The 12,644-nt window shown below is 43.5% G+C and overlaps 1 protein-coding gene across 1 annotated transcript in view; it reads left to right on the top strand.

Moving 5' to 3' along the window:
• Positions 1 to 12,644, top strand: part of ALDH1L1 (aldehyde dehydrogenase 1 family member L1) — a 74,829-nt gene that overhangs the window by 38,315 nt on the left and 23,870 nt on the right. Inside the window, exons 13-16 of the mRNA XM_043977650.1 lie at positions 5,802 to 5,952; positions 7,658 to 7,728; positions 9,084 to 9,189; positions 10,753 to 10,840. Of these exons, the coding sequence (XP_043833585.1) occupies positions 5,802 to 5,952; positions 7,658 to 7,728; positions 9,084 to 9,189; positions 10,753 to 10,840 (416 nt within the window). The remainder of the gene's footprint in view (positions 1 to 5,801; positions 5,953 to 7,657; positions 7,729 to 9,083; positions 9,190 to 10,752; positions 10,841 to 12,644) is intronic.

Genomic DNA, 12,644 nt, shown 5'->3' with positions numbered 1-12,644 from the left:
TAGAACACAGAATGCCAGGGGCAGCAAGGTGTCGCAGTGAATAAAGCACCGGTATTTGAGTCGGGAGGATGTGAGTTCAGATTCGGCCTTGGACACTTGACACTTACTAGCTGTGTGACCCTGGGCAAGTCACTTGACCTCAATTGCCTCACTAAAAAAAAAAAAATTAATTAAAAAAAAATAGAATGTCAGAGCCAGAGGCCACCATAGAACATTTAGAGCTGAAAGGGTCTTTTAAAACACAGAGCATGAAAAGTTAACCCTAAAAAGAAGTTTAGGGGGCAGCTAGGTGGCGCAGTAGATAGAGCACCAGCCCTGGATTCAGGAGGACCTGAGTTCAAATGCAGCCTCAGAACTCCACACTTACTAGCTGTGTGACCCTGGGCAAGTCACTTAACCCTAATCGCCTCACCAAAAAAAAAAAAAAAAAAGTTTAGAATATCGGAGATAAGCACTGAATTGAATGGGATCTTCTGTGGCCTTAGTAGAAAATGTGGCTGCCATATAGATATCAAATATGGCCTGTGACTGTGGAATGGAGAGGTTTGTCCCTAGTTTCCTATGAATTTAAGCCAATCCTTCAACAAGCCTGTTAAACTCCTATTGTTATTCAAGTATTGTGTGCTTAGCACAGTGAGAGTTATTTAATTTAAATAATCCAATTCCGCTCAATAAACAATTATTAAGTGCTTGACTAGGTGTCATGTGTCCTCAAGCACTTAGGATACAAAGGCAAAAGTGAAAGTCTCTTTACCAGGAACAGCTTGAACAAAGACAGGATGGCTGGAAAGCCCCTTGCACATTTGGGAAGAGAGTAGTCGGAATTTCCTGGAGTTTAGAATATGTGAAGGATAGTAATAGAAGATAAAGGTTCGAAGAATAGGGAGATGCTAGATTATAGGGTGATGCTATAATATGCCATATTGAATGCCCAACAAAGGCATTTAAACTCTATTGGGGGGGGGGGCAGCTAGGTGGCGCAGTGGACAAAGCACCGGCCCTGGATTCAGAAAGACCTGAGTTCAAATTCAGCCTCAGACACTTGATACTTACTAGCTGTGTGACCTTGGGCAAGTCACTTAACCCTCATTGCCCTGCAAAATTAATTAATTAATTAGCTAACTAACTCATTAATTAAATAAATAAACTCTATTAGGTAGGCATAGGGAGGCACTGAAAATTTTTTAGAAGAATCCCATATCCAGATGGATATAAAGTGGACGAGCCTTACAAAGGATGTATTGGAGAAGGCAAAAAAGTAAATGTGGAAAAATCTGTCAGGCAACTATTACAATGGTCCAGGCAGGTGCTAATGAAAGCTAGTACTGAGCTGGTGGAAGTGGGAATAGAGAGGAGATGGGCATGAAAAATGCTTTGAAGCATGTAATCCATGGGATTTGGTGACCCCCTCCATCTCTTCTCATATTCAAAGATAACCTTGGGGTTTCAAATATGGGAGATTAGGGGAATGAGACAAACTGGAGACAAAACTGGTAAAGTCATAAGGAGTCGATTTGGGGGGAAAGATGAAGTTGGTTTTGAGTTTCTTCCTGATATCCCTCCTTCCCTTTCAGGTGCTTAATCCTGCCCCCCCCCAACTCTCTCTTCCATACCCTAGGGCAAATCTTCTCTCAGGTCCTAGTTCACACTGAAGTGTACAGAATAGCTCAGAATGTGACCCTTCCAATGGGAATTGGCATTTCAAGGAGGATCAAGCTAACAGAATGGAACTCTAAAAATAAACTTTCAGAACCAGCCAATGAATGAAGAATGAATTGGGAGAGGGGTTCAGGGCCAGAAGACCTTCCTAATGACCCTGAAAAGTGTGTGGTATTAGAAAGAGCAATGGTCTGGGAGTCCAACGACCTGGATTCTGGTCCTGGTGCTGTCACAAATTTACTGTGTATCTTTGAGCAAACCAATTCCCCTCTCTGGGTCTCTGTTCCTTAGGCTGTAAAAAGTGAGATTTTGATTAGCTGAACTCTAGAGTCCCAGTGAGCTCTAAATGCTCTGATCCCTATGAGCTCTGGGATACCTTCCAACTCTCATCTTTGCCAGAAGGCAAGGGGCCTTCCATTCCCCTACTTTCTCAGACCTGAGTAAGATGATCTCTGAGGCTTCCATTAGCGTCAAACGAAAGGCTGGTATACATTTAGAAGCAGGGCGGGACCTGTGACACGCTATTAGACTTTGGCACTCTTCCCATCTTTCCTTTTCTGTCTTCTATTTCAGCCCCTCTTCCTCTCCCCTCCCCCTGTGTCCCACTCCCTTGAGGGTCTTGCTGTCAATTAATATCCTAAGGTGGTAGCTGATAAGGTCTTAAAGTGGTCCTCCCCTCGTTTTCCCCACAGCGCCTGCCTCTTTAAGGTGAGGGTTAGGGGAAGGTCCTTTCAGAGACTCCAAAGCATTACGGAGACATGTACTCTCTCAGTGGACTCACCCCAATGCCTTTTATGGGCTAATTAAAGACATGTCCATCCCAAATTCTCATGTGGACTCTTTCTGACTGACCTGTGGTAAAGCTACCTGAGCTCGTATTGGTCTGATCAACCACAGTTGGACTCACAGTACATTGATCCTGACATAGTGGAGTCATTTTGGCCCTCTTTGAGTGTGTAGGACAAAACCCCACAACCCATGGCATGCCAGCCACTGTGTTAAGCATTGGGGATATTAATAGAAGCAAGCAAAACAATCCCTACCCACAAGGAGCTTACATTCTAATAAGGGAAAACAACCTATAATGGAGAACTTGAAGAGGGGGTTCACCAGTGAGGAGAGGAAGACCCCAGGGTGGAGGCTTCTAGGGGTGGCAGTGCAACAAATGAGGAAGAGGAGAAGACAATGGGGTTCTGAGGGAGCCCAGGTGTGAGTGAAATAAAGCAATACCTGAGACCCCCCGAAAATGGAAGAAGGATATACTCCTTTATGCTCATTGTGAATACCATTTTCCACTTAAGAGGGGGAAAGTAGGATTGTGATTAATGACTGCAACAGTATGTATATATAGGCACCTGGCAGGAAGGAATACATTACTATGGGAGAATGATATCCTTTCTGGAAAGTTTTAAGGAGATTGTAAACTACCTTTTTGTGTGGTTTAGACATTGTCCCACCTGGTGTCCCACCTGATGTGATGGATTGCTCATTGAAATCAGCCAATTTTTATTAAACACATGCAAGGGGAAAGAGACCCTAATTTGTACCAGGGTTCAAAGAAGCAGGTGGATAGCATGAATCCTGTTGTCAGGCAGCTTACAGGGAATTATGCCAACATGATTACATACTGCTTCTTAATTAGTCCAAACAAATTTCCAGAGAGCTTTGAAACAGAATTCATTTCTTGCAGTTGCCAGAGGTGTCATGTGGAGGTGTGGAGAGGAGGGGATGTTGGAAGGCTAGGTAACAGGTCCAGCAGGGGGCAGTGTTCTCCCAGTAGTCAATGAAGACAGCCTCCAAAGGATGAGTGATCAGTCTATGTTTGCACAATACATATGTGTATGTATATACATATATGCACATGTATTTGTACGTATATATTAATGTATACACAAAACATATTATCACATTGGACATGTCTGTGTGCACATGTGTATACACTACATACATACACATATGTATACACTAAATATAGTATAAAAAAGAGAAAAGGAATGGGAGAGAGGGAAGAGAAGAGAGAGAAAGAGGGAGAGAGAGAGAGATGGCCAATATGATCATTTGTTGTGCTTGACTATGCATGTTTGTAACAAGAATTTTGTTTTTACTTTTTTCATTGTGGCATCTGAAGGAGAGAAAAGAGATTTTTGTTTATAGAAAAATCTAAAATGTAATTTATTTCTTATTTTCTTTTGTTTTATGGGGCAATGAGGGTTAAGTGACTTGCCCAGGGTCACACAGCTAGCAAGTGTCACGTGTCTGAGGCAGGATTTGAACTCTGGTCCTCCTGAATCCAGGGCTGGTGCTTTATCCAACTGCGCCACCTAGCTGCCCCCTAAAATGTCATTTTAAACAATACACCATGTGAGAAGACTAAACTAAGAATTGGAAGACCCAGCTCCAGGTTCTAGCTACACAACTAACTTGCTGCTGTTTCTTGTCATTGTTTTAATTGCATCAATGTCCTTCGGTTTTATATCACCTTCAATTCTAAATGTATCTTCCTGCTTCCCATCTCCTCCACCCTGCCCTGTACCTTTAATACCCCACATCACTCCTGGAGTCATTTCCCCCTCATGACATAAAATAAAAAAGAGAGGAGAAGTTCAGCAAAATTAATCCTCCCCCATCCAATCAACTGTGTTTGATGGTCTATGCAATGTTCCACACCCATAATCCCTCACCTTTGCAAAGAAGCAAGGAAGGTTCTGCCATTAATTTGTAGTGAGACTTTAGATAAGTAATTTCCCTTCTTCTGATTTCTCCATCTGTAAAATTGAGGAGGCAGTGCCAGATGCTCTCTAAAATCTCAAATTATAGAATATATGTATGTATATATACATACATTGTGTATATATACATTGTGTATGTGTGTATACACATATATGTATATACATATACACATTATGTATTTCTGTATACACATATATGTATATAAAATATAAGTCGGCCTCAGACACTTGACACTTACTAGCTGTGTGACACTGGACAAGTCACTTAACCCTCATTGCTCCGCCAGAAACAAGTGTACCAAATATAAGTACATTTATACCTCAACCAACAGAAATAGAAACTAATTGTGAGAGGCACCAAATGTCTTACAAATGATGTGTATTTTCAAAGCACTTAACAAAATGATCTTTAAAAAACCAAAAGTTTCAGTCTTCTTCCATTTCTCCATAGTCTCCAGCTTCACCTCTTTCCCAAGACTTCAACAGCCAGCAGGTTGATTCTGAAGTCAGACAACCACTGGCTCTTGGGCTCCAAACCTGGGAGGTATCCTAGAGAGCTCTGAAGCCTAACAACCTCATTTTACAGTTGAGAAAACTAAGGCCCTGAGAGAGAAAGTAAGCTACCCAGTCTTTGGACTCCAAATGCAGTGCTCTTTGGGCTATAGCACAAGGTGTCAGGGTCTTCTTAACCTCTTCCAAACCTCATGCATCTGCCCTTCTTCTGCAGAACAAAAATAGGAATGTGGGCAGGAAGGCATGTGAGATCCAAGCTCTGCCCTCAAAATGCTAAAATTGAGGTGCAAAGAATCATAGTTTGTCAGAATTGGAAGGAGCCTTAGAGTTTACACCAGTTTACAGAATGGGAAATTGAGAAGGGGAGTGATTGCCCAAAGTCATCTAGCTAAAGAGTGAAGTCAGGATTTGAATCCAGGTCTTTTAACTACTAGGCTAGTGTTCTTACCACTACAAAAGAAACTTCACACACAAAGGAATTAACAAGCATTGCAAGACAGCATGAAGTTGAGTGATGTACTTAATTTAAGTGGAAAGAATGCCAGACTGAGTTAGGAGATCTGGACTCTAGTCCCATTTCTAACACTAACAGCTATGTGACCTTGGGAAAGTCACTTAACATTCTGCTCTGTATAAAATGAGGAGGTTGAGCTAGACGCCTGCTAAGTTCCTCCCAGATTTATAGTCCTCCATCCTTAACTCTAAGACTTAAAATGTGTGATATAGACTACACTGTAGGACTTCAGAGGAGAGAGAGGGGGTCTGGGTAGTTAGGGGAAGTTTTATGGAGGGGGTGTAACAAGACCAAGATTATGAAAGATGGAGAAAACAAGATGGCGGTGGGAGGGTGGAGAGGTGGATGAAAGTGACAATTCCTTTTCCTTCCTTTAATCTGTCCAGGTTAGCTGATCTCATGGAAAAACATCAGGAAGAGCTGGCCACCATTGAAGCCATCGACTCAGGCGCAGTGTACACACTGGCCTTGAAGACACATGTAGGCATGTCGATCCAAACCTTCTGCTATTTTGCAGGATGGTGTGACAAAATTCAGGTGGGATCCATCAGGCTTGTGCATCAACCTGACCTCCCCTCTTAAAGTCTCAGTCCCCAGGGCTCTGGCCAAGGTCTTGCCAAAACAAAAGGATTGTCAGAAAATGTGGAGAAAGAGGAATGGGCACCAGGCTCCTTAGGAGACACGGGTGACTCACAAGTTTCCCTCTGCTATGCCAGAGTGGCCTGTGCCCTTCAGGATGGAGAGTCCCAAGATACCTAAGAAAGAGCAAAATTCTCATGGGATTTTAACAGTGCTTTGCTAAATCTCTCTGTTCTTAAGTCTGAAGCTCAGTATTAGCGATAGAAAGACGACTACAACACAGCAACTGCTCTCAGGGACCTTGTTGTCTAATGAAGAGAGATACACTTAGATAAGTAGTTATGATACAGAAAAGTAAGATAATCATAAAGGAGAGGCCATGGCAAGCAATGTGGCTTAAAGAGTGAGCAGAAGGCTGGATTTGCAGTTGGAGTCTACAGTTTCCAACCTTCAGCTCTATCACTCACTGTGTTACCTTGTGCTGGTCACTTAACTTTCTGGGCCTTGATTTCTTCTTCTGCAAAATGATGGGTATGGGGGCAGCTAGGTGGCGCAGTGGATAAAGCACCGGCCCTGGATTCAGGAGGACCTGAGTTCAAATACAGCTTCAGACACTTGACACTTAACAGCAGTGTGACCCTGGGCAAGTCACTTAATCCTCATTGCCTCCCCCCGCCCCAAAAATGATGAGTATGAATTAGAGGGGCTTTGAGGTCCCTTCCAGTTTTAAATATATGTTTGGCTGAAAGAGTTATGAGAAACTTGAGGAGGAAGATAGAGTTTTCAGCTAGGGGTTGAAGAAGGGTAGGGTAGTTTAGGGGAATCTGATGGGGGTCTCATAGGAAAAGAGGAGTTCCATCAGATAGAGTTGGAAGGGGAGGGAGAAGATGTATTCTGGCATGGGGGGCCAAAAGCAAAAAGAAGAGAAGGGGTGTGACTGGGAACATGAACAAAAAGTTACAGGTCTTAGAATGTCAAATATATGGAGAGAAGTAATAGGAGGTAAATGTGAGTGGAGGATGAGAGATTGGTTGAAGAAAGCCTTGAATGCCAGTCAGGAGTTAATACTTTAATAGGAAATAAGGAGCTCCTGAAGGTTTTTGAGGGAAGAAAAAATGACCTCCTTAGAATAGAATAGAATCCCATAGTTTCTCTGTATAAATGAGTCAGCCTCCCATTGAGTTTACATTCTACTCCCATCTTTCACCCATGGCGAAGGCTTTGGGAGGAAAACCTAAGAAGTCATCCTGGAGGAAGGGGGCGGGGATCCCACTCTTCTACTGCCACACACCCACACCTGCCACAACTACATTTTCTTCAACCAAGCCCAGAGGGAACAGCCTCTCCTTGGGATTCCCTTCTATGCTGAGGACGCATGTCTACAAAGTCTGTATTGTAGACAAGAACCTCAGGTTATGAATCCCATTTTACAGAGGAGATGGTGGAGACAAAGAAGGGCTACCTTGGATAGCTTAGGGTCCCATAAAGAGGCTGAGGAAAGAAAGATGGATTGTGACTCACAGCCTCTCATGTACTAGTTCAAGTTTAAGGGAGCCTGACTTCCTATTCCCAAGCCAAGGAAAAATTGCCAAGGCATTCAACAGTCTGGGACAGAGGAGAGGGAGAAGAGGACTGAAGATGCATCCTTGTGTTTGATTTCCAGGGAACCACCATCCCCATTAACCAAGCAAGGCCTAACCGCAACCTGACCTTCACCAAGAAAGAGCCAGTTGGGTGAGTCTTTGGGATGCTTTCCCAGGAGGGTTGGGTGGCAAGATTGTTAGAAAATTGGACTTTGTCAAATGGGAGGCCTCCCTCGGGACTAATTGTGACCCTATTTGTGTGAGAGGCAATATGGTGCAATTAATGAATCAAGAAGCATTTATTAGGCACTTCCCGTGTACCAAGCACTGTGTTAGATACTAGGGATAAGAAAACAGAAGTGAAACAATTCTTGCCCTCAAGGAGCTTGTATTCTATTGGGGAAGATAACACATACACACAAGTACATGCAAAATATATGCAAGAGAAAAAAAATATCATTTTAGTGAGAAGAGGTACTAGTAACTTGGGGAGGGGGAGGGAGAGTAAGGACCATTGAGGGTCACAGGACCTGCTTTCGAATACTGGTTCTGCTACTTACTAGCTGTGTGAGCTTAAGCAATTCATTTAACCACTGTGGTCCTCAGTTTGCTCATTTGTTACATGAAGCGTGGTCATACTGTGAGATCCCTTCTAACTCTATATCTATGAGCCTCTCAAAGCTCTCCAAAGAAACAGAAATAACCAAGCCAAGCCCACCCCTGGAAGGGATGCTAGTAGTTTTCTGTGGGGGGCAGCTGACTGGAGAGGCTGATATCCACCCACACCCCCTGCCATGCCACTCATACTTGTAAAAAACAACCTAGGGCCCAAATGCATACAGTTTGCCCAGGAAAAGCCCACTGGGACAAAGCAAGCCTGGAAATAGTGCCTGGCAACCCAGGCAGAACTGCCTTATCTTTGGGGGCTTCCTGTGTCATACCACATCCATCCCTAGACACTACTTCCTTTGGATTAAGCAATCGAAGACTTCTTTAAATAAATTAACCAGCATTATATAAATAAATTAACAAGTTAATTGTGTACTATGTGGCAGAAACTTTACAATGCAAGTATCTCAGAGGAGTTGCCTGGAAGTTGATGTAGACATGATAACTTCAGATATTTGTAGGTTGATCATGTAGCACAGAATCATAGGATGTCAGATGAGAAATGGATCATATTAGTCCAACCAGCCCATTTGACAGATGAGAAAACTGGGGATGCAAGACTCAGGATAACTTGTCAGGGATGAAAGGAACCTTTGAGATCATCTAGCCAAACCTCTCCATTTTATAGATAGGGAAAATGAAGCCTAGAAAAGGGAAAATGACTCACCCAAAGTCACAAAGATTTCGTGGTAGATCCAGGTCTAGAACTCATCTCAGCTTCTCCTAGTATTATATCAAGATTGCAGAGAGAATGTAAGGAAAATGGAGGAGACTGTATGGTATAGGAGGAGGAGTCTTTCTTGGGCAGGATTCAAGTCTGATGGTCCTGGTGTTTAGGGTCTGTGGCATCGTAATTCCCTGGAATTATCCCCTGATGATGCTTTCCTGGAAGACTGCTGCCTGCCTGGCTGCTGGAAACACGCTGGTCATTAAGCCAGCCCAGGTGAGTCACCTCAAGGGACAAGGATTGTTAATGCTGATAGGGGGAGAAAGTATGTTTCCCACATCTGAGTCCTAATGGAAAATCCTTCCCCCATGGGACTCTTTAGAGCAAGTAGTGCATTTGATTGAACTCCCACATTCATGCCCAGGCTTTGCTAATTGGGGGGAGTGAAACTCTCCTCTACAGCCATCTCCATCTGTACAAACCTTTTCAGCCTATCTCAAAGGAAAGGGCCCAGTACTTAGGCAACATTATGGCATTATTAAGTACAGAAATGGCAGAGTGTCACAAGAAAGCACTAGACTGAGGGTCAAGACTTGGGTTTGAATTCTGGCCCAAACACTAGCTAACTCTGTGACTATATGCTAATAACCACTTTTCCTCATCTGTAAAATGGGAAGAGTATGCCAAGGACATATAGTAAAACCTTAATAAAATGTTTTTCATTCATTCTTCATAATGTCATCTCTTTAATCAAAGGGTTAGTTGATCATCAACTAAGAGCAAAACTATGAGACACAAAACTAAGTGCGGGAGTAGGGAGAAGGGAAAGGGAACCAATAGAGATGAGTTACTAAAAGGGAAGAGACACAGAAGTCAATTTTCATCAACTTTACAATTTTACAGATGGAATATCATAGAGGCTCGGGACAAAGAGAAGTCAGTGTGGGTTGGAGTTGTTAAAATAATCGAGTCTCTATTACGCAGTCATAGACTCTCCGATCTATATACCCAGCTCTAGTTCCACATCACCAATGACTTACTGGACATTTCTAGTTGGATGAACCAGAGACATCTCAAACTCACCATGTCCAAAGAAGAACTTGTGACCTTCCCCACCCCCAGACCCTTCCTTCTTTCAGACTTCCTTATTTCTGACAAAGGCATCAACCAATCTTCAGACTCCCAGGTCGCTAACCTCAGCAACCTCCTCGACTCATCTCTCTGCCTTACCCCACATGGCCAATCAGCTACCAAGTCTTGCTGTTTCTCCCTTTCCAATACCTCTTGTATCCAAACTTCTCCACTCACCCAGCCACCATCTTAGTTTAGGTCTTTATCACCTCTACACTTTGCAGTGGTCTCCTACTTGGTCTTCCTGCCTCAAGTCTCTCTAAACCATCCTCCAAGCAGATTACAAATTGATACATATGACCATATCCTTCCAATAATCATTGAACTCCAGTTTGATAGACAATGCAGAGCTTGGAGGTTATCTGGCCAATCCCCTCATCCTATAGCTGAAAAAAAAAACTGAGGCCCAGAGAAATTAAGCGACTTGGAGGAAGGGGGTCACATAGTGTGTTGGAGCAGTGGATAGAGCACTAGCCCTGGAGTCAGGAGTACCTGAGTTCAAATCCAGCCTCAGACACTTAACACTTACTAGCTGTGTGACCCTGGGCAAGTCACTTAACCCCAATTGCCTCACTAAAAAAAAAAATTGATAGCTCCATTTTTCTGTGTGTGGAGTCTGGAAGTCACCCAGTGCAGAAAATAGGAGAGGAGGTTACCTGGGATGGCAGGCTAGTCTGAGACTGTGCAATTCTCTCGCTATACCACTAGGTGACGCCACTGACTGCCTTGAAATTTGCAGAGCTGACTGTGAAAGCCGGCATTCCCAAAGGCGTGGTGAACGTGCTACCTGGATCAGGTAAGGGAGCGACAGGAGAGGGCAGTGTTTCTCTGTCTCCCTTCTCAGGAAGAAAAGGCAGGCATCTTAGCTGACCAGCTTCTCCATTTGAAAGTCCTGTAGGAAGCTCAAGTATCTGCAAAGACCAAGAATCTGACCTTGGGAAAGGGCTAGCTAGGAAAAGGAGGTGATGGTGGTGGTGGTTGTGATGATGACACCACCACCAACACTACTATTACCACCACCACCATTACCTCCTCTTCCCCCTCCTCTGCCTTTTTCTACTACTATTACCATGAATTAATAATGATAATAATAATAACAATAAATGGGCAAATGAGGGATAAAGAAGAGACAGCTGAAAGTTAACTTCCAGCAAAAAAAAAAAATGCAAAGAGGAATCTATAGTCATACCAACCATCTGTGACTTCAAGATAAATTTACCTGAGTCTACTCTCACCTGCCATCTTGTGTACGATCATGCTTATCCTCCTATGTATAAAGAGGGGCGGTGTTGCATAATGGATTTGGAATCCTAAAGAACTGGGTTGAACCTAATAGCTGTGTGACAGTGGACAAGTCACTTTAACCCCTTTGGTGCTCAGTTTTCCCCCTGTAAAATGAGGGGATTCACTCAAAGACTTTTGAGGTTCCATCTGGTTAAAAATCTATGATCATTTATGAAGCACCTACTATGAGCTAAGGGTTGTGAACAGAGGTGGGCACAATGGAGAGAATACTAAACTTATAGTCAGAAGACCTGATTACCTGGGTTTGAGTCCACTTCTGACATGTTATCTGTGCGATCATGAACAAGGTGCTTGTCCTCCCTGGGCCTCAGTTTCCCTATTTGTAAAAAAGAGGAGGTTGAACTGGATCCCTGAGGTCCCATCTAGAAATCACATGCCACAATTCTAAGTTCGAGAGTGGTAGCAAGGTGTAGCAAAGAGATAGCTGAAATAGTAAACAGTAACCTGGGCCCTAGTCCTGGCTTTGCCACTTTGCCATTCACAGCATGACCTTGGTCAAGGGAGTACTCTTCTCTGAACCTCAGTTTACTCCTTTGTAAATCTGGAATCAATGACCCCCAAGGTTCTATCCATCTCTGATGTTTTGAGAATCCCTCTCTGTATTTATTCCATTCTCCACCAAATGATAGCTCTCGCTCTCTCTCTTTCTCTCTGCACACAGACGATGAATTACACACAGCCACGGTCTAGCTGTTCTCTTTCTTCCTTAATTAACTCAGCAGCCCTTCAGGAGTCAGTGGGAAGATGGGGGTGGGTGGGACATCCCTCATGATCTGACCTAGTGGTTCCTCTGATGACTCTTTCCCACCCACCTGGTACACTGCCAACACATCTGTCAGCAAAGGGGTAATTGAAACTACAACTTCGACAGCACAAAAGCACCCTTCTCTACCTCCTGACTTCTGCTGAAAGGAGATTGGGTTGGGGCGGCAGAATTGGCCCGCGTTTCATTTCACCCTCCCTGACTCTGTCACTGGCTGGGAATTTGCTGGATTGAGGGAGAGGAGGTAAATGTCATCTGCTCAGGGAAAGGGATCCAAGAGTCCTGGGATGGAAGCCCAGTTTTGCCATTGGCTTACCTAATAATACTAATCACAATAACAGTGATGGTGATGATACCTTTACTTTATTTGTACTGTTCTCAAAACACATTCACACCCATTACCTCATTTGTTGTATGTGAGACAACCCTGTGAGACAGGAAAGGTATTATCCCATTTTACAGACTCGGAAAGCGAGTCTCAGACAAGTTGACTCGCCTAAAATCACATGTCTAGGGAAGCAGCATGCCCTGA

Source organism: Dromiciops gliroides, chromosome 1 (genome assembly GCF_019393635.1).
Source record: "Dromiciops gliroides isolate mDroGli1 chromosome 1, mDroGli1.pri, whole genome shotgun sequence".
Taxonomy (NCBI): Eukaryota; Metazoa; Chordata; class Mammalia; order Microbiotheria; family Microbiotheriidae; genus Dromiciops; species Dromiciops gliroides.
Note: the sequence above shows the minus strand (reverse complement) of the source record. Positions and strands in the feature narration are given on the sequence as shown.